Source organism: Mauremys mutica, chromosome 11 (genome assembly GCF_020497125.1).
Source record: "Mauremys mutica isolate MM-2020 ecotype Southern chromosome 11, ASM2049712v1, whole genome shotgun sequence".
Lineage (NCBI taxonomy): Eukaryota > Metazoa > Chordata > Testudines > Geoemydidae > Mauremys > Mauremys mutica.
Window position 1 is genome coordinate 52,601,424 of NC_059082.1, and position 22,075 is coordinate 52,623,498.

The 22,075-nt window shown below is 56.8% G+C and overlaps 1 protein-coding gene across 1 annotated transcript in view; it reads left to right on the forward strand.

Annotated features, from left to right (window-relative positions):
- CORO7 (coronin 7) overlaps nt 1-22,075 on the forward strand; it is a 177,109-nt gene that overhangs the window by 57,402 nt on the left and 97,632 nt on the right. Inside the window, exons 8-9 of the mRNA XM_044978862.1 lie at nt 19,156-19,242; nt 21,112-21,194. Of these exons, the coding sequence (XP_044834797.1) occupies nt 19,156-19,242; nt 21,112-21,194 (170 nt within the window). The remainder of the gene's footprint in view (nt 1-19,155; nt 19,243-21,111; nt 21,195-22,075) is intronic.

A 22,075-nucleotide genomic window follows, 5' to 3' on the forward strand; every position in this document is an offset into this window, starting at 1 on the left:
ACCCATGTGGTGAAACAATGTGAAAGCCAAAGAAATAACACCTCGGATCGTGGGAATTCAGCCCTCTGCTCGGGAGATCCTTCCACGACCCTCTGGATCCGCCCAGGAATCCCCACTGCACGAGAACCCATCCGGCTCTGCAAAGTCTCCTGTCACAGCTGATCTCGGGGAGTGTCCTGTGCTCGCCGTGATGTCAGATCTCAGCTGGCTGGGGATTGCTTCAGGAAGGGGGGCTGGTGAGAAAAGATTCGGCAGCGCACAGAGGTTTAATTTTCTCTCTTCCCACCTCCCGGCTGACGTAATATCCCATGTGGAGGTCACCCAGGGGGTACCTGACTCCCACCCTCAGTAGCCAAACTTCCTTCATGCTCGGAGAGTAGTCCCCTGTATCCCACATTCCCAAGGAGGCCGTGGGAAGCTCTGGAAAAAGTTGGCCTAGCTATGGGCTGTCTATTTATAGTAACACATACTACAGGCTCTCAAGCTTCTGTTCCCTAGTGTAACTGTATAAGACTGTTTATATTTCCTCTTCTCTTCTCCCCCTCATCCGTCTTTCACAAGAATGCTGCTTGGTATTGCAAAGATGTGAAAGTGGAGGAGGAGCCAAGAGGACACAGTGGTGTTTGATTTGGGTACTGTATGGCGGGAGCCGTCCGCCACTGGGACCAGGCAGGGCCCTTATGCTTTTTCCTCTGAATGAAGTGCTGACTTGGAGAGCAGCAGCAGCTTCCCCCATGTGCCGGCCTGTCCCGCCCTCAACAGGGACATGAGCCACTTCTGGTTTGTAGGCAGGAGCCACCAGGGGAGATCTGGGATGGTGCAGAAGGCAGGATTCTTTCTGACCAAGCCCCAGCCAGCAGAGTCATGGCAGGATGCACTCTCCACTTGCTGCTCTGTTGGAATCTGTCCCAGTGGGGCTGGGGGACTGCATCCCACTGAGTGCTGAAACATCCCGGGATGCCGTCCGGTGCTGGCCAAAGGCCAGACCTGTGAACATCTGGGGTGAGGCGACTCCTCTGGGGCTGGTGTCTATGGCAAACCCACTTCTGGAGGGGGGAGAGAGAGCTCATGGTTTGAGCATTGGCCTGCTAAACCCAGGGTTGTGAGTTTAGTCCTTGAGGGGGCCACTTAAGGATCTGGGGCAAAATCAGTATTTGGTCCTGCTAGTGAAGGCAGGGGGCTGGACTTGATGACCTTTCAAGGTCCCTTCCAGTTCTAGGAGATGGGATATCTCCATTTATTTATTGTCCCCACTCAGACCTAGAATGGGGGCAGCGCTTTGCCAGGTTGCGCCCAGATTGCTCTGTTCTTGTGTCGAGGTGACTATGGCTGCTCATGAGGATGTGCAACCTTCTGCCTCCACGCCACAGCTTGAAACCCCTGCCAGTGCAGCTGTTGACATGAGACCATGGGAGATGAGTCCCTGGCTCTCACCAGCTGGCAGTCTCAGGAGAAGCCAAGGGCTGCCACGGTGCCCTCCCTGCTGGAGGCGGTCCCGCTGGGGACCCGTTCCTGGGGAATGGGCAGGCGTGAGGGCAGAAGAGGAGGGGCTGCGGCATGTAGCTTGCTGAGCTGCCCGTGCTGTGCAGCGTGCATGTAGAGGGCTTTGTTGTCCACATGTGGCAGTCCTGACCCTCGTCCACCCATGTGCCCAGTGGGCTTCTGCGTTGTCTGTGCCCACCCCTGCCCCAGGGACTCGGGGAGGGGCGGAAGCATCCCATTTGTGGAGAGTTCTTGCACAGGTTCCTTGCAGTGCATGCGCTCCATCCATTGGGAGCCCCGAGGGAAGCTGGAGGAGTGACAGGGGAGGCCGACTGCCTGGTAGGGAGGGCAATGAGCAAACATCCTAGCAGGGCAGCAACATGCCTGCCTTCTGCACCAGAGAGACCTGGCAGCTCCCTCCCTCTTCTGGGCCTGCTGCATGCTGAGGCGGGGCCTGGCAAAAAGCCCAGGCTGGAATTGAGGGTTGGGCACTGGGTCAGACTCCAGCTGTGCCGGCCGTGCTGTGCCCTGGCTGGGCGGATGCGGTGGGAATGGCTCATGCTGTGCTGCTCTCTCCATCCCTCTCTCATAGCTATTCCTAACATGGCTGGCTCCTTACGGTCTCAGCTCTGGCTCTGTCCCCTGTTGGACTGGCCCCGGCTAGTGGTAAATCCACGCCCTCGTCTTCTTTAGATGGTAGCTAGTCTTTCCCTGGGCTGGGCAGAGGGTCGTCGGAGATCAGGAACCCCGCCTCCCCACACCCCCCCGCAGGCTCATGCAGGAGTTCTTGGTTGAAGTTTTCCTTCCTGCAGCCCTGGCTGGCTTGTCCTGCCTTCCCAGCCTTGCTCCAGCCCAGGCCTGCTCACACTAGATTCCCGGCTTATCGAACGGAGATGTTTGTACCATGCTTCCCACCAGGGCTGGGACCACCTAAAGCAACATCTCCCCAAGTCTGAACAGCAGCGTTTCCTTCAGCTCATACACTGCTGCAGCGGTCCGGCCTACCCAAAAGGAGCACTGGCAGGAGGCTGCGTAGCTCTTCACAGTGTATTTCCTCTCCTTCCTTACATGCTCTAAACAGTGAAATTGTCTGTGTCAACACTGCCGTCACCATTGGCATCCCGTTGGAACCAGTGGGATGGCTCATGCCTCAGAGCTAGTGTTTCAGGCTCTCTGCAAACTTGGGCAGAGATCGCTGCATGTTGAGTCACATTCAGGTTACGCTTTGAGAATTTTTCTTTGCAGCCGTAACAGCTAGAGATGGAGACTCTGAAGAACCCGTGCAGCCCCACACAGAGAAGCTAGCAATCTCTTCCCACGACAGCGACCCACATGCCTTTATCTAAGGCTGCATAGATGAGCCGTTTGTCTCCAGGGTGCAATGGCTGCTGGCCATTTGCTGGCAGGAGGCAGCGGGGACAGGTCTGCGAAGTAAGAAGGTACCGTGCAGCAGAGTATTGTGTTCCACTGGGCTCCGTTCGTCTTACAGGAAGCTGGGGGACACGAAGCTGCTAATCAACTATGTGCATTGTCACGGGGACCATTTGACCCACGCAGGCAGCATGGCTCCCATGTTAAGCAGCATGGCTCCTCCACACGGCCAGCGTGAGGATGCTGCAGCTGGAATGGCTGAGAAGGGCCAACCCGCGCCTACCACAGTACGCAGGGCTCTTCGACCACCCAAGAGCACGCTTCTCAGTGAGGTGCCTGGTGTGGGCCCACTTGCCCTGCCCAGATTTCTCGGTGACGTCAACATGGTGTGAAGAATGGTCTGCAGCTGGCAGCGAGAGATGGTTTCTGACAATGCATGTGGCTGGTTTGCTTTGCCATACTACACCTGAACAGGCCAGGGTCCGTATGCGGCCAGCCTTCACCCCTGTGGGCAAAGACAGATGCTGTCTCCCATCTGCTCTCTTCCCAGATCTGATGCTCAAGGTGCCATTTTTTACAGTGGCTAGTCCAAGCAGAGCTGCCCGGGAAGAATGGACGTGCAGGATCCTGTGCCTACCCGTGCCAATAACTCGTTAGTTACACAGGTGGAGACAGGTAACCCAGCCATCGATTGTAGGTACTGAGAGCACAGCATTGTCTGCGTAGGCAGGTCATTGCCTTTGGGCGAGCCATCATTAGTGGTCACTCTTTGGAGCCAGGAGGTGGGACTTGCTGGGCTACAGATCTGGGCCATTTGTAATTCCTCAAACCCCAGCCCCACTCAGTCCCTCTTCACTGCCCAGCCTGGCTGATTCCAGTGCCCAGCCCTGCTGGGCACACCCCCTGCTCTTCCTGCTGACCTGCTGCAGCTAGGAGTGCACTAGCATTTGCTCCTTTTCTTCCTCCTGACCTATAGCGACAGAGAGAAGGAGCCGAACTCTAGTGTTTCCGGCCAGAAGGGACCATTAGATCATGTAGCTGGACCTTGTGCACAGCACAGGCCGGCGAGTTTCACCCAGCCGCCCCTGGATTGAGCCCCATCACTTGTCTGTCACAGCCAGGAGGGGTGGGGGGTACAGCCCACGTGCTGCACTGTCTGCCTTGTTGTACTCAGCGTTGTATGGGCCACGGTTCCTAGGGGAGTTTCGGTACGTTTCCTCTTGCCTCGTTATTCTGAGCATGGGCCTGGCAGGTTTCTCTCTAGCTCGGTGGATTCCGGACAAAGCAATCTTTTATCCACCCCACCCTCCCCGCCTTGGGGGTGTGTGCACGCTTCCTGCATTGCCAGCTACACAGGTACACATGTGCATGTGCAAAGCCGCGAGGGCACAGGGAGAGCTTGTGCTCAGCTCATTCTGCTCCCGCTGCCCAGCGCAGGTTTGGCTCACCAGCATGTTCGGCTGCAGCTAGTGGGTTCAGGTGGTTGCTGTGGCTGTAGCAGCCATTCCATGGAAGAGGGAAAACCTGACGCCCAGAGGAGTCAAGGGCATAGCCGGCTCTTGAAGTGAGTTGGGTCCATGGGCTTCACTCACAGCTCCATGCCGCACTCGCTGGAGCAGGCTGCATGCTCCCAACAGAGGAGAGCAGCTGCTCCCCCTCCCTCAGCCCTGGCAGAGCAGGCAGGGGAAATGAGTGAGGGGGAGGGATTTTTGGCATGACTGTGCTGATTTCCCGGCTTTGAAGTTTCCTCGTGACCCGCGGAGAAAGCAACTCCAATGGAGTGGGGGCGGGGAGCCAGTTGATGGGATAGGAAGTTGGCGAGCTCTTGTGGGATTGTTCTCTTTTTTTGTAAACTTCGGAGCTGATTTGACGTTTGCCTCTTTCCCAGCGAGCCGGCTGCCACCCTCGGCTCCCAGCACGGGTAAATAGAACCCGCAGCGCCCCAGTCCCGGGAGGCGAGAGCAGTGTAGTTTTCAGGCTGCGTCCTAGCTACGGCTGCCTGGCCTCTGGCTCTCCTACTGGCAAGGGCCGGGACCCACTCCCAACAATCTCTGTGTGGCTGAGCGGTCCCAGCCATCCTCCCTTGTCTGTTGTCAGGGGGAAAGTCAATATTCTCCCCGCCAGCTATTGCTTTGGCCATGGGAGTGGAGGCTGCGTTGGGGGGCTGGTGACTTTCCTTTGTTCCCTGCGCTCCTAGGCAGCAGCAGTCGCTGTCTCACTGCGGCCAGCTGTTACCAGTTCACTGACCCGGCACCCATTCAGCGGCCAACAGCTGCCACTGACATGTAGCATCTACACCCCATTCACAGGGCCATCTTTTCCTGCTCCTCCCCAGGCCCCCCACGTCTCTTTAGCCTACTGCAGCCCAGCATCCTGGAGCAGCATGGCTGGGGGCTGGAGGCCTGTGTTAGCCAAGGCTGCCTCCACTCAGCAGGCTCCCTGTGTGCCAGAAATGGTTTGCGTTGGGCTGGAACATCCACAGGCTGCCCCTGTGTATCACTGGGCCCTGGGCCTCTGCTCTCAGCCCTGGAGTGTCGCTCTGGATAGCTCGGGGGGGCACAGCTGGCTCCAGGTGCATGGAGCCTGTCAGCACCAGCAAGGGCTGGTTCAGAGAGTAGTGGGTTGAGATTAACAGAAGGAAAACTCCAGCAAAACTTCCTGCCAGGGAAGAGCCCTCCAGGCTGTGGGTCAGTCTGCCAAAAAGGGGCAGAAACTCCACCTCTGGGGCTGCTCCAAATTAGCCAGCCCAGGCACTAGAGAAGAAGGGACAATCCTGCCATGGCTCCTGGCTGGGGTGACACTAGATGGGTCCAAGATTCTCCGCCCTGGATTTCTGGGCCTTTAGTAGTATGTACAAGAAGCTGCCCACTCTGAGCTGGGAGCATCCTGGGCGCTCCTGGCCGCACGCGCACATAGAACAGAGCCCACCACCTCCTCTCCAGCTACTGGTCCCCTGACTATCAGGCACAGCAGCCACCAGCTGCATTTGCTCCTTCCAGGGCCTGGGGAGCTCTTGTCCTGCCCCTGGGGGCACAAAGGGAGGACTTGCTCTGTGTCCCTGCAGTATGGCCGAGTCCCTGGGGAACCTGGAGGGGGTAGATGCTACTGGGGAGCCTACTTGATAATTGCCTTGTCTGGCCCTGGGTGTTCATGCCGGTGGCTGGGATGCCGAGAGGTTTGCCATGCAGTCTGCTGCCCACCAGGACCGGGCTGTAGAGAATCCAGCAGGAGCCCACCACGCGGGGGTGCTATGGCACACTCCAGTCACACACACACCCTGCACACTCCGCGCGCGCGCTCTCTCTCTCTCTCTCTCTCTCACACACCCCTACCCCTGCACACTCACTTCTCGCTTGTGACATCTGCACCGCCTGGTGTGTCAGCCACCCCAGCAGCAGTCGCCCTTCCTTCCCAGGCCCAGGGGACCTGGTGAGTCTGCTCCATCACCTGCTCTTTGCCATTGTGGGAGCGGGACAGCAGCCCCTTGTTTCTGCCCAATGCCATGGGAGCCTGGTATGTCTGCTCTGGGCATGTCTCTGTGGGGTCCGCAGGGCCAGGCAGTGACACAGTCCATCCCTGTAGTCAGGAGGTGCCTACCTCTGCCCCCCCAAACTCCTGGGGAGGGGTTCTGTGCATTCAGGGGATAGCGGAGTGCAGGAGGATATACCATTGGGACAAGAAGAAATGGAATGTTAATCTCAGCAATAAACTCTGTTGGCCGTTTCTAGGGAGTGAGCTGGGGGAGGGGTACAGATCCGTAGCTGGGGGGTGTAGCCAGTTTGGGGAGGGGGATGTGGTCCTCTGAGCTGCTGGCACTGAGCCGCATGCTCTCAGGAGCGTGGCTGGGTGGAGACAGGGCACCTGCAATCTAAAGCATTTCAATAGACAGGAGCAGCTCCATCTCCCCTACCAGGGACGGAGGCAGGGCACAGTTCCTGCCAGCCCTCCTCTAGAGCAGAGGCAGCATCTCGCCTACTCCTGTGCCTCAGCCAGGTGCTGCTTGAGATGGATGCAGAGGAGATGGTGCTGAGGAATGATCCAGCACAGCCGGCAGCCCCGGGCAGGATGGGACTGGGGCTGGCTCAGCCTGGCTTTTGGAAGCTGTCTACCTCTCCCCCGGCTAAGGTGGGAGCCGATGGGCGTGTCCTCTACCCAGCTCATTGCAGTGCCTCAGTAAAGGCCAGCCTGCCTGGGAAAGTGGACAAAGGGTGGGGGAGGAGCCGGAGGGAGGCTGAGTGAGACGGATGGAGGGAGTTTCAGTTTGGAGCTGGCTGGGAGAATGGAGGGGAGCCCAGATGGGGCTCTGGTCTCCCAATGCGGCTCTGGCCTCCTTGGCCCCCTAGATGGACCTAACTGAAGGGATCCTGTTGTCTGTACCTGCAAGGCCTGTCTTGGACTGTGTTCCTGTTGTCTAAATAAGCCTCCTGTTTTATTGGCTGGCTGAGAGTCAATCACAGCCCATCCTGTGCCCATGGGCTAATCCTGCTTTCCCAAGGCTGGCGGGCGCTTCTTCCCAGCCCGGCTTTGGGCTCTTCTCCCCCAGCCCTGGATCTCTGACCCCACTCCCACAAAGGCAGTTTGCTCTTTAGTAAGAGTGGTGCTCATGGTGGGAGAGATTGGCTGACTCTGTCCCATTCCCTTCCTGACCTGCTCCCATCGCAGTGCTCACAGGATCCTCGCTGAGCCAGGGCCTGGCCCTCCTATGCTCCTGGAGGGGTGGGAGCATCGTCACATGCTCAAACTGGATCAAAGCATCTTATTCTCTTGCTTCCCCTCTTGCCGGGGTGCTGAGCAAGCAGTAGGACAATCGGGAGCTGCTGGCTGAGCTGTCCCTCCATCCCTGCTCCAGCGCCAGCCCCGTGAAGCAGTTTGCGGCTTCAGAAGAGCCGTTTCCGTGAAATCACTTTTCCAGCCGTTCCGCACGCTCCACACACCTGTTCTTTATGGAGTCAGACACGGCAGGGTGTTAATGGCCTTCCCTCTGGTCCATGCAGAGGTGCTAACCCCACTCTCCTCTCCACACGCCTGAGGCTCCAGTCGCAGCAGAGCAGAGTGTGTGGGGGGGATTAGACTGCTCTGGCCTGAACCGAGGCGTGAGTCTCGAATGGGAGGAGCACTGAGGCCTGGTTAAAGAGACTCCACTGCTAAAATGAGATCCTGTGTCTGAAGTGCAATAGAGTTGACATGGCAGTGAAGGGTCCCTTTGACCTGGCCTGTGCTGAAAGGGTGGATTGGCTTGGCCTGGGCAGGGTCACTGCAGTGGGAACGGCCTGGGCAGTTCTGCTACGCAATCCAGCTCGCACGCTCTGAGCTGCGCTGGCCCCTTACTGGGATCAGACAAGGACGTCTGTCCCTGGAGAGCTGCCGGCTGCTAGGCCTAGCCAGAGACTTTCTATCTTGACTGGGTTTTGAATAAAACATTTTTGTGAAAAGTGTCTGCGGAAAGTGGACCTGTATTCAGGGACAAACTGACCACTCTGAAATGGAGAGCTTTGAATTCTGAAATGCTACCGCAGTGCCCCCTGCTTCTCTTCTCTGAGCCGAGGGCCGCAGCTGGCCACGTGATGCGCCTTGCCTGTGCAACTGCTGTGGCCTGCAGCAGGGGTGACCCTGGGGCATTCTTGCAGACATAGGCTGACCAGGGAGCCTGGCCCAGAGCGCAGGCGGGAACATGAGGCCCTAGAATAATAGAATATCAGGGTTGGAAGGTGTGACGAACTGGGAATGTTCTTAATGTGTTCTTTGAATGCTGAGTGGGGAGTGTTGGCCTGGGAAGGTTGCAGGGGAGTTTTGCTGGGACTGTCTGCATTGGGGATGGGAGACTTTCCTTGAGGGAGGCTACCTGAGCACGTAACATGAGAACCAGGAAGGGGGTTGGAGGCCAGGTGACACCTCTGCCTGGGAAACTGGACAAAGGGTGGGGGAGGAGCCGGAGGGAGGCTGAGTGAGACGGATGGAGGGAGTTTCAGTTTGGAGCTGGCTGGGAGAATGGAGGGGAGCCCAGATGGGGCTCTGGTCTCCCAATGCGGCTCTGGCCTCCTTGGCCGCCTAGATGGACCTAACTGAAGGGGTCCTGTTGTCTGTACCTGCAAGGCCTGTCTTGGACTGTGTTCCTGTCGTCTAAATAAGCCTCCTGTTTTATTGGCTGGCTGAGAGTCAATCACAGGAAGCCGGGGGGGACAGGGCCTTGACTCGCCCACACTCCGTGACAGAAGGGATCTCAGGAGGTCATCTAGTCCAACCCCCTGCTCAAAGCAGGACCAACACCAACTAAATCATCCCAGCCAGGGCTTTGTCAAGCCAGGCCTTAAAAACCTCTAAGGAAGGAGATTCCACCACTTCCCTAGGTAACCCATTCCAGTGCTTCACCACCTTCCTAGTGAAATTTTTTTTCCTAATATCCAACCTAAACCTCCCCCACTGCAACTTGAGACCATTACTCCTTGTTCTGTCATCTGGTACCACTGAGACCAGTCTAGAGCCATCCTCTTTGGAACCCCCTTTCAGGTAGTTGAAAGCAGCTATCAAATCCCCCCTCATTCTTCTCTTCTGCAGACTAAACAATCCCAGTTCCCTCAGCCTCTCCTCATAAGTCATGTGCTCCAGCCCCCTAATCATTTTTGTTGCCCTCCGCTGGACTCTTTCCAATTTGTCCACATCCTTCTTGTAGTGTGGGGCCCAAAACTGGACACAGTACTCCAGATGAGGCCTCACCAATGTTGAAAAAAGGGGAATGATCACGTCCTTCGATCTGCTGGCAATGCCCCTACTTATACAACCCAAAATGCCGTTAGCTTTCTTGGCAACAAGGGCACACTGTTGACTCATATCCAGCTTCTCGTCCACTGTAACCCCTAGATCCTTTTCTGCACACCTGCTGCCTAGCCATTCGGTCCCTAGTCTGTAACAGTGAATGGTATTCTTCAGTCCTAAGTGCAGGATTCTGCACTTGTCCTTGTTGAACCTCATCAGGTTTCTTTTGGCCCAATCCTCTAATTTGTCTAGGTCCCTCTGTATCCTATCCCTACCCTCCAGCGTATCAACCACTCCTCCCAGTTTAGTATCATCTGCAAACTTGCTGAGGTTGCAGTACACGCCATCCTCCAGATCATTAATGAAGATATTGAACAAAACCAGCCCCAGGACCGACCCTTGGGGCACTCCGCTTGATACCGGCTGCCAACTAGACATGGAGCCATTGATCACTACCTGTTGAGCCCGATGATCTAGCCAGTTTTCTATCCACCTTATAGTCCATTCATTCAGCCCATGCTTCTTTAACTTGCCGGCAAGAATACTGTGGGAGACTGTATCAAAAGCTAAAGTCAAGGAATAGCACATCCACTGCTTTCCCCTCATCCACAGAGCAAGTTATCTCATCATAGAAGGCAATTAGGTTAGTCAGGCCTGACTTGCCCTTGGTGAATCCATGCTGACTATTCCTAATCACTTTCCTCTCCTCTAAGTGCTTCAGAATTGATTCCTTGAGGACCTGCTCCATGATTTTTTCCAGGGACTGTGCCAGCATTTCCCAATTGATGTAATTCGGGGGGTTGATTTTCCCCCACCCCCCCTACCCAATGTGAAATGCTCACTGGGGAAAATCTGGATAGAAACAAATCTCCTTTCACTGTCCTTCTATTTCCCTAGGGCGTCGTCTCTGTGCAGTACGCAGGTCCCACCTCTGAGACCCTGAGCGTGCTTTAGAGACCTTTGGGGTAGAGAAGGGGCACTGCTAGGAAGCCGACCATCTCCTTTGCCTCTTGCCGGCTGCATCTACGCTGGTCACTGCAGTGCCTTGGCCAGAATGGTCCGAGTCCCTGCCCGTTCACAGCCAGTGTATTGTTCTGATCCCCGGGGGCTGGGTCCAGGCAGCATTTTCCCCAGGAATTGATGGGAGAAGGGGTGTTTGAATTTGTGGTGTGGGGGAGGTGAGACCAGGAGGACAAAGGTAGGGGCGGGCTTTATGACACCAAAGTAATAATTTGAAAAACACATGACAGTTTTCGATTTCTAAAACAAAAAATGTTTAAAATGTATTTAATTTAAATTGACTTGTGAAAAATTAATTATAATATAATAAAAATGTTTAGGACAGAAACTCCCTGAGCTAATGACCTCTCGAGATAGCACCGAAATGAGATAACGACCATGGCAAATAATGCATTTTAAAAACCTGGGCCTCCCAGGAAACGTATATTGATATAAGTTTCCCAGTCACAAATCTAGCATTCTGGAGCCAAGTCCCTAAAACATACTAATCTAGTTGTCCCAAGAACAAGAAATTATGTTAATTCCTTCTATATGTGCATAAACTGTCATGGAATTTCACTAACAAAAGAGGAGCTAAGCTCACTCTGTGGCCAGCTTCGTACGTTTTCGTTGGCAAGGTGATTTGGCGCTACCTCTCGGCCCCACATTTTAAACATCATAAAACACCAATAAACACCAGCATTTGAATTTCTGATGATTTATTGTTGTTTATAAATCATCATTTGAAACGATTAGGTCGGCCAGCATTGCCGAAACGAACGCGCCGATACTGTCAGAACAAACACAGCTGTGTGAGGAAGCTTGTCTTTGCTCAGACTCTTCAAACCTATTATGCTTTTTCAGATACAAGCATTTGATCATATATCTGCTTTTAAAGTGTGTAGTAATGTTTCCATTTCAGTTCAGATTTCCAACCACCAACTAAATGGAATTGTTTTCCAACTAGAAAATTAAAACACCTCGATCTAGCTGGAAAACGACTAAATTGGCCACACTGCGAGTTGATGGTAACTAGTTAACCACTGGGGGTTGGGGGGGAGTTCAGGTGTAGGGAAATCCCTGGTTCCAGGTTTTCCCCCCCCCCCCCCCCGAGGGAAAAGAGCCCCAAACCATCATTGCTGCTGTTGAGCAGAAACCCCCTTCCCTTCAGATTAGTCTGGATGTGTTGTTCTTTCTAATGAAACAAACTCACCATTGGGCCTAACTGATCTGCCTGTGTGCCCCCACCTGGAGGATCTGTGTCTAATGGGGTGGGAGGGGGGCCTCCCAAGGGGCCAGCCCTGCCCCTTTAATCACCCTCTTACTCCTTAGGCCATGGACATGGAAGTTCTTGCTTGTCTGTTTCCCCTTGTAGGCCCCCTCCTGGTTTAATAACACAAGGGGCCGCTTGCTGCCTCTCTCCTTCCAAAAATCTCTCTCTCCTGGAGTGAACAGCTCCCTCCCTGGCTTGCCCCTTTCCCATCTGTGATGAAGTGGGACTGTTCTTAATGTTTCCTCTGAATACTGTGTGGGTGCCTCAGTTTCTGGCCGACACTCTGTCTCCGTGGCAACTAATGGCCCGGGCCCTTCCCCCCTGCAAGGGGATGGCTAAAGGTGTGGGAGAACAAAGAGATCGGGTGACCAGGAAAGAGACAAAGGCCAGAAAGGAGGGGCTGGAGGGGGTTTCCGTTTGGGGCTGGCTGGGGACGGGAAGTGAGGGCAGATGTGAGTGTCTGCCTCGCTGGGCCCCAGAATGGACCCGGCTGAGGGTCTGGTTCTCTGTACCTAAAAGCTCTGTTTTAGACTGTTCCTGTCATCTAATAAACCTCTGTTTTACTGGCTGGCTACGAGTCACATCTGTCTGCGAAGCGAAGTGCGGGTGCGTGCAGGACCCCCTGGCTTCCCCAGGACCCCGCCTGGGCGGACTCGCTGTGGGAAGCGCACGGAGGGGCATGTGCTGAATGCTCCAAGGAGAGACCCAGGAGGTGAAGAAGCCGTGTGAGCTTCTTGCCCTGAAGACAGTCTGCTCTGAGGGAGAGGAGGCTCCCCAAAGTCCTGACTGGCTTTGTGGGGAGCAGTTCCAAAGCATCGCCCAGGGACTCCGTGACACCATCTCCTAGCCTGCCAGTGCCAGTGGGTTCATCCCTTCGCGTTGCACGCAGTCTGCAACAGACCTGTCCTCTAGGAATTCCTGCCCGGTCCCAGGACTCACAAGCCCTTCACCCAGCCCCACAGCCCTGCTGGAGGGCGGGCTTTGGAGCCCCTTGCTAGGCCGTATGACTACTGTCCGTGCTACCAGCTGTGCAGTTTATCCTGCTCGTCGCCTCTGAAGGGCCCCTTTCGTCCCCAGGAACACTCCTCCCCTCAGCTCCCTGTGCACCGGGATCTGGACCTGAGCGTCCACCTGGGACCAGTTCCTCATGGCTCCTACTGGACTGGCTCCTTTGGGTCACATGAGAGAGCCATAAGGGCACTGGCAGGGTCCCAGCTGTCTATCCAGCTGAGCATCTGCCATGTATCACACCCCCCTCATTCAACAGGGCAGCGGTGCCAAAGCCTCCCATTGGCTGCTGCATCCACCTCGAGGCTCACGGGATGCTGGAATTGGCAGTGCTGAGCATGCAGACGAGTGCAGCCCAGGGGAGCTCCGGAACGGCCTTTGTTTCAGTGTAGCACCCTGTCACAGGCGCTCTGGGTCTGGTGACATTGGAGCGGTTGTTAACCATGAACCCTCAGCCAGCCCATGCAGGGAGCTTCAGTGCCTGGGATTCCCAGAAGGGAAGGATCTTGCTGTCAATGAACTTGCCGAGTGGTCTGAGTGGTTCTGGGGTCGGTTGTGCCTAGCGCTGCGGATCCTATGGAGAACACTGAGCCCACGTGCTGTGAAACGTCACCGCTGGGACGGGGACCTCGGGAGGAGGCACAGCTCCGAACTCAGCATCTCGGGTGTTCAAAGCTCAAACCTGCTGTCATCGCAGCTGGGCTCTTGCAGGGGCGCTGCTCCCCTGGTGGCTGTAGGATTCCTTGAAGTTCAGCCTCTGGCTTTGACGTTATAACTCAGTGGGCGCAGATTGGGGCTCAGTGGGTGAAGAGTGGCAGCAGCCAGTCCCCTCTGCACTGGTGATGTGACCGGCTGTCGTGTGCTTTCCCCTCGTCTCTGGAAGAGAGGTGTGTCACTCTGGGGTATGATGGCTGGGCATTTGTATCAGCTCCCCCCCCAGGCTGCCTGCTGTCCCAGGCTCTGCTGCTACCATTGTGTGACCTTAGCAGGGTGCACCCACCCCATGCCTCAGTGTTCCCGAGTATGAAAACTGGGATCAACCCCCCTTTGCAGAGTGCTTGAGGGAAGGCACTCGGGAGGCAAAGCATTTCTGCATTACCAGGGCTGGAAGCGTGTCTGTTGGGTCTGTGAAGATCCCATGTGGGGTGGACAGGGGAGTGGGCTCTGGAGGGGTGTCGTGGGGCTGCCCAGGTTCTCTGCGCTGGGTTCTGCAGGAGCCCTCGGGCTCTCCGGCTTCGGCCCTGTTCTGCTGCTTGTTCATGGATTCTAAGAGGACCAGTACAGTCACTGGGCCTGGCCTCCTTGCTGAATGGGCACACGCCATCGGCTGGGGAGTGAGGGCTGGGAGCAGGCCGCCGCTGAGCATCCCAGGCAGCAGTGAGCTGCATGCATTGGGGTCGCCACGGCAGAGTGTGGGTGCTCCCCGGGCACTATGGCCCATGCTCCAGAGAGAACACGAGGCCTTCGCTGGATACGCAGCAGGTTACCCTGTCCCCTTCCCCCTCCTGCTCTCAATCCTCCTCCTTCCCCAGAACCCGTTTCCTGAGGCCCCAGCGTGCTATGGGGGAGGCAGGCTCGGTGGAGGTGGCTGGGCAGTATGGAAGGGCCCACAGGCCTATGCTGTCTGCAGATCTGGCCTGCTCCCATCTCTGCCTTTCCAGGCCAGCAGGAGAGAGGAGGAAGCCGTGAGGGCAGCTGCAAGTGTTAAAGTCGGTTGCATGTCGGCCACCCAAGGGGGCAGCGCTCAGAACTGGATAGTGCCCGTGGGGCGAGGAGCTGCAGGGCCAGACAGAGCATCCACTGGAGCAAACTCAGCGGGATGAGCTGTGCTCTCCCTTGGCGTGGGGGCCGGGTGCCACTGCCCTGGAGCAAACCAGCACATGTGTGGTCTGCTTCCACCGCACCCCGGCACATTGCAGGGCTGTAACGATGCTGGTTCTGGCAGGACCCAACTGAGAGTGCCAATTCAGGATAAATTGCTTAAAACAGGGCAGTCACAGCCCAAGGCTGGGGTTTTTTCACCTCTAAGGCAAACCAAACCAGCCAGACTAAGAAGACTTTGGTTTCACCCCACTGGCTAACCACAAGTCACACAAGCAATTCCCTTAGACACTCCAGTTTCCCAGTATCACCACCAGTGCCACTCGTTATGGGGACAAATGGTTATGAAAACCAGTAATGCAGTGAAAGAAAAAAGGTTCTCCTGATCCCAAAGGACCAAGCCCCAGACCCAGGTCAATATACAAATCAGATCTTACCCACAAATCACGCTGTTGCTAATCCTTTAGAATTTAAAAACTAAAGGTTTATTCATAAAAGGAAAAGATATAGATGAGAGCTAGAATTGGTTAAATGGAATCAATTACATCCAGTAATGGCAAAGTCTTGGTTCAGGCTTGTAGCAGTGATAGAATAAACTGCAGGTTCAAATCAAATTCTCTGGAGTACATCCACAGCTTGGATGGGTCATTCAGTCCTTTGTGTAGAGCTTCCATTTGTAGCAAAGTCCCTCCAGAGGTATGAAGCAGGATTGAAGACCAGATGGAGATGAGGCATCAGCCTTTTATGGTCTTTTCCAGGTGTAAGAACACCTCTTTGTTCTTACTGTGGAAAATTATAGCAAAATGGAGTCTGGAGTCACATGGGCAAGTTCCTGCATACAGGCCTATCTGCCTTCTCTCAGTGGGTCAGTTGTATAGCTGATGGTCCTTAATGGGTCGTCAAGCAGGCTAGGCAGATCTAACACCAACTTGTCTGGGATGTTTCCCAGAATCATAGCATAATACAGGCAGTATAGAGCCAATATTCATAACTTCAACTATAAAATTGATACACACATATAGACAGCATAATCATAACCAGCAAACCATAACCTTGTCTTAAACACGTCATTTGACCCCTTTATACAAGATTTGGTGCCACTACAGGACCTTGGTTGCAACCATGTTCTATACGGTCCCAGTTCAAGTCAATAACGTGACAAGGGCTGTGTGTGGGACCCAAGGGAGACCAGGACACAGCCATGCTCACTGGGGCAGCTCGCTGTGTCCAGTGTGGGGCAGCACAGGGGTGGACAGCATGAGCTTACCAGTGCTCGTGGCTTCTTGGGGTGATGGATGCCTGTGACTCCCCAAGACACTGGGGAAGTGGCTAAGCTGGGAACACCTTTGTAGGCAGAAGCTGTTCTCTTGGGAAATGAAATCTCTGCCGTGTGTTAGCCTGTAAGTCTGTAGGACGCCCCAACCCCCTGGAGGCCCATGGTCCCTACACCTGCTGGCTGGCCGTGCTGCCCCATGGTGCACGCCAGGCCTGGGCACTCCAAGCTTGTACAGCCATGCAGCGTGAAGTGGCTCCCTGGCTTTGCACTCAGTCTCTGCAAGGGGGAAGTGGGATCTCTGTTCTGTTTGTGCCAGTGGATCTAAGGATCTGTGTGGGCTCCCCTCTCGGAGCAGCGTCACTAGCCTGCTTCCTTCCTGTGCGATGCCATAGCATTGGCACATGGTGCCATACAGGATGCTGCTGTGCCCGTGCCCAGGGCTAATACTGAGCCCCTGACCCAATCCATGGGCTGCTGTAGGTGACTGGGGCAGTGGCAGGGGGAAGCCGTGGAGGTGTCTAGTTCTGCGCATCACTGAAGGTGTGATCAGTCCCCCTCCACTGCAAACAGAACAAGCCGAGAGCAGCTCCTTCCCCCAGAGCCCAGCTGCTCCCTGGCTTCCTGCCAGGGGGGCCAGCAGCAGCCACTTATGGGGCTTAGGTTCCAGGGCACAGCTCTCCTGCTGCCAGCTCTGTGCTCAACCCAGGGCCTGACTCGCCGTCCTGCAGTGTCTAGGCAGAGTTGTATTTGCCAATGCCGGTGCTAGCAGTATCGGGAGCCCCAGCGTAGGGTACTGCTGGCACCGCTTGGGTTTCTAACACCACGTCTATCAGCGATCACCACGTCTATCAGGGATAGACCATCGTGCTAGATTTCCAGCTCTGTGCTGGTGCCCCCAGCATTGCAAACCCTGCCAGAGCTGGCATTAGCCACGCTGAAAGGGCAGGTCCGTTTCTCAGCAGAGCTAACGCCTGGGCAGCTCTGTGTCCAGTTGAAAGCGCAGGGAGGCCGAATGGACTCCTTGAGCCGGGATTCCTTCGGGCCGCAGGCCCTAGCGCTGGGCAGCTTGCAGACGGAGTCGGCCCTGGGATCTCCTCTGAGCACTGGCACTCGTGACCTCTACCTTGCGTCTGAGTGATCCGTGGCCCACCGCAGCACAGCCCTGGGACGCTGTGTCCAGGAGCTGGTTTGGGTGGAAGAGCGCCAACCCACTTCCTGCCACACTGGCATTTCCACACAGCCATGGACCACGCCCAGCCCAGGGGAGCTTGGGAGAGATGATGGCCCCAGCCTGAGCGGGGCTGGTGGATTTGAACGGCGCCTGCCCGCTGCCCGCTTGGTGTAATGACATGGAGCCATGCCGGCCTCTTAGTTAATTGCTAGTTCAGACCTGGGAGCTCTCGGGGAGAGAATGAGCTCTTCTGGTGTCTGGAGCTTTCTGAAGTTGCATTCCCAGCTTAGCCCTGGCAGGGGCCTTTGCTTTTCCCTGACGCGCTTAAAACATTAGTGGTTTGGGGTTTTTTACAACTGGAACTTTCTCAATAAGCGTCTAGGAAACCAGCGTCTGGTGCGTAATGGGGGTGGGCACCAGCTGATCCGCTCCGCTGGAATGCCGCTAACCTCAGGGCCCAGCTGGGGGCCGTCTGCCGAGTGGCAACCAGCCAGAGCTGGTTAACGAGAGCTAATCCTCTGCCCTTCCTCTGGAAAGGGACTTTTTGGAAATGGCGGCGGGGGCAGGGGGGATGGGAGGGTGTCTGCGTCTCACTGCCTCTGGATCGAGTGGGCTCAGCTAGCAGTAAGCAGAAGTGGTCTCCGCCAGGGCGTGGAGGGGCCCTCCTTGTGGCCTGGGATCCCCAGGGAGCTGCCCTAATACCTGTGAGCCCAAGCCATGCCCCTGGTTTGCACAGGTGCCGCAGGGGAGAACTCTGGAGTGCTCTAGCTGCCTGTCCTCATGCACCAGCTGGGCTGGCTTTGCCTCTGCCAGCCCTAGAGACTCCAGCCACCCCCAGAGCCAGGCTGGCCCTGCCAAGCCAACAGGGGGACAAAGCAGACAGCTGTTTTCGGGTGCGTTGGTGGGCGGGGGAGCTGGTGCGTGCACAAGCGAGCGGGAAGGGGCCATTTCACGTAGTCATTTCTCAGAGCAGAACCAGGCTTTTGAACTCAGGCTTTTCATCTTGAAAGCACTATGCAGACATTAGCCCTCGCCGGTCCTGCGAGCTAGGCCAATGGTATTTGACTGGGGAAACTGAGGCACAGAGGTTGTGCTTTACTCAAAGCCACAGCAAGTCAGGACTGGGACGCAGGGGTTCCCGACTCTCTGGCCTTTGCTCAGATTCCCCCCCCCCCCACCTCCGTGGCTGTAGGGGGCTGAACAGGGTTTTGGAAGCTTCTGGCCATGCCTGGGGCCCAGTGTGTGTTGGGGCTGGCTGAGTAGAAAAGGCCTTTGTGTTGGGCTGGGCTAAGAGACCATCTGCAAAGTCCTAGGATGAAACGAGCTCCTCTCTTCCCTACCTCACTGCGCTGCCTTGGCTGGCATTGCTCTGGCTGGAGATGTCCTTGGGCGGGGGCGGCACGGCTGTGTGACTGCACTGCCAGCGTGGCATAGCCTTCTGCCAGTGCTCCCCTCCCCTCGCCACGACCAGAGATGACAAGGTGCAGAGTGGGGGCTGTAGCGTTTCCCAGCCCTGCTGCTCCCAGCTGTGCTCCTGTCGCTGGGAATGGGGCATCTTAGACTGGCCAGCGACTTTCTGCTCGGAAAAGTGACTGTGTGAAACTGGCCCCTTCCCGTGGCACAAACTGGCCCAGAGCTGTGCTGTTAGTGCTCCCGTGGGCCTGCGCGGCCAGCCCGGTTTGGGGGAAGGAGCTGAGATCTGGTCCACTTCATGCAGCAGCAGCGGCATTGCTTGCTGAGCTCAGCGACACGTGTGCAAACCCAGTGAAGGTCACAGGAGAGACTTCATTACTGGGGCTCAGCGAGACGTGAGGAACCTGGCCTGGCTCTTGGTTCCCAGCCAGATTATGCAGGGCTGGCAGATCAAACTCGTGTGTAACTGAGTCCCGGAAAGACCCAGAGGTGCCCTTTTCAGTCACTGCACAGAGCGGCTCTGCCAGGCTGTGCACACCCCTAGTGCTGTGCAAATAGTGATCGTTGGGTCTCCTTTGTGTTTTTCAGAGCATCCAGGGTCACGAAAACAACAAGGATTCCAGGCTGCTCTGGATGAACGCCAGCGATTATGTCCTCTCCATAGGATTCAGCCAGGTATTGCCCCCTGCTCGCCCCAGCGCCCTTAGCTAGGATTGTTCCTTCACTGGGGCTTTCCACCGCCTCGCTCCTGTGCAGATGGTGCCATGGGTCCCGCCGGTCACTCTGTACATCCCTCCCCTAAGGGCCAGCTGGTTCTGTAGGGGAGGCCAGCTCGCCCACCACATCTTGAATGGAGCAAGAGCAAGTGCAATATTGGCAGAGTGCTGCGCCCACCTCCTGGGCTTTCCAAGTTCCCTGGCAGTGGTAGCGGCCAAGTAGAACAGCCAGGCCGACACTTTGTCATTTCCTCTCCGAGGGGCTGCCTGGAGCTCCCACCACCTGGGGAGAATGAGGAGACGAGGTGACCCTGCTAGGATTTGAAACTGCAGATCTGAGGGAGACTAGGGCTCTGAGCAGGGCTAGATAACACCGAGCCCAGCTCCCCTGCGCTGCCTGCTTCTGCCATATGCCGCAGTGCGGAGCTGCGGTGCTTGGAGTACACCAGGAGCAGACTCGTGGGAAGGGCTAGCATGGCCGAGCCCATGCTGCGTTGGAGCAGGGTGCGCTGAGCGGGGAGCTAGTACTGAGCTCTGTCCCCAGTGGCCGCGTGCAAGTGAAAGCTCCTGAGCTCAGCGCGTGTTGCCATTTGCTTGCAGGGCCACGTGCCGGGGGGTTACTCTGGACGCAGCCTGCGTGCTGGGATCTGAGCGCTCCCGCGACAGCTGCTGACCCATCACCGTGCCCATATTTTTGCCCTCTGGGCAGTGGGGTGGAGCTAGGGAAAGCGACAAAGGCCATTGGGAATAGTTAATCCCGACTTGTGGCATGCAAGCGAGCAGCGAGCCCGGGGGAGCAGGCTCACCAGTGCCCACTGAAGCAGCAGCCAGGGCAGGCTTGAGAGAAACGTCTTGGAGTCGGCCTCCGTCACCTCTCGGCTCCCCCAGCCCCTCTGACCCCACTGCCCATCCTCGGCACCACTGAGTGCTGCACTGAAGATGGCCAGGAGCCGCAGGGCTTCACTCTTTGATATCTGCCTCTCCGCCAGTGCACTCCACGGGGATGGATTCCCCTTGGAACAGTGCCTGATGGGCGGCTGAGCCTGCCACGTGCCGTGGAAGATGCAGGGAGAGGGCTCCAGGCAAAGGCCTCGCTGTCTAGGGAGCACGTTCCCCTGAATGCAGTAGATATCGAGGTCCCCTCTCCTTGCGGGGAGGTTCATGACTGCCTGCCCAGGCTGCCTGTCCCTTTCAGAAAGGGAAAGAGGATTGCATGCTGTCACTGCCTGCTCCCCCCCCCAGCATAGCCCAGGGTTCCCCACAGCATAGCCCGTCCCAGGATTCACTGGGGTCACCCATGTTCACTTTTGTCCAGAACTTGCTGCTTTTGAGTCCTGCGTGGGGGTGGTTCCCTGGTGTCTCACCCCACAAAAAGGCTCCCACTTGTGTCCCCTTGCTGGTGGTTCAGCATGAAAGCCCCTGCCCTGCAGCCCCCCGGCTCTAGTCCCTGCTCCTCAAAGCCAACCGCCATTCAGCCTGCAGCTTCTGTGGCGGCTGCTCACGCCTGCATGTGGGCCTGGGAGAGGGAAAACCCCAAACGGCTGGGGGAGCCACTCCCCAGCGCGGAAGGGGTCTGGTTTGATCTCACTGGGCCGCCCCCAGGGGGCTCAGAGCCATGGGCACAAACCCCTGCGCCGTGTATCCCACGAGGGACTGGCTGTGCCTCTAGGGCCGCCTCATTGCTGCCTCTGGCTGCAGCAGCCGCTGGTACTGCCCCCAAAGCACCGCGGCTTGGAGCCCAGCACCTGGCCGTGTGTGTGTGCGTGTGTGTGTGTGCGTGTGTGTACATGTACACGACCAATAAGCATGTGTCTTTCTGCTTCTGCAGATGAGGGAGCGTGAGGTGAAGCTGTGGGACACACGGCGATTCAGCAGCTCGCTCGTCTCCTTCGCGCTGGACACCTCCTCAGGGTAGGAGCGCGGCCCCCGGTCCCAGCATTGGGGGTGGCGTGAGGGGCCGTGCTGCTGACAGTTACTGGCGTGGGGGGCTCTGAGCTTGGTCTGTGCCATGTGGGGTTGGGTTTGCATCTGGCCGAGCCAGGAGGGATGTTCCCAGTGAGACGTGCCAGGCTGCAGCTGCCCGTTGTAACAAGGCTGCCTGCCCCTTTCCGGGCCTGGGGGCAGAGCTCCTCCAAGCACAGACGTTTGGGCTGGAAAGGGGCACAAAGGTTGGAGGAGCTGCGGGAAGCAGGCTGGGCTCTGTGGCAGGCCCTGGAGCTGGGTGTCCCAGATGGGAGATCTGGGATCAGAGCAGGGAGGGGAAGGAGATGTTGGGTTGGTGTTGAACTGTTGAGGTTATGGGGGCACAGAAGATGGTTGGTGCAGCCCATGAAGGGGCCTGAGCAGACTCTGGGTGTGGTGTTAGCCAGGCCAACAGTCCACCCCTGTGTCCAGAGCCCTCTGCCGTGAGAGGCAGTGAAAATGCGTGCGGTGGCTTGTAACTTTGGCATTGCTGGCACTGGGTATGAGCGGATGCTGGCTGCCCACTGGAAATGCTCCCAGCCCCCTTCACTGACCCGCCCCTAGTGCTCCAGATGTGCAATCGCTTTCCCTCCCCCGACAACGCCTGGCTGTGTGGGGTGAGGAGTGGAGATTGGGGGGTGGAGTGGGGAGGTGCTGGTGCTAGGGGAGGCGTGGCAGTGTCAGGGGAAGGGTGTGTGGGAGATGCGGGTGCCAGGGGATGCGTGGCAATACCTGGGAGGGGCATGGGGAGATGCGGGTGCCAGGGGAGGCGTGGCAGTGTCGGGGGAGGGGCATGGCAAGATGCTGATGGCAGTGAGGGGTGGCAATGC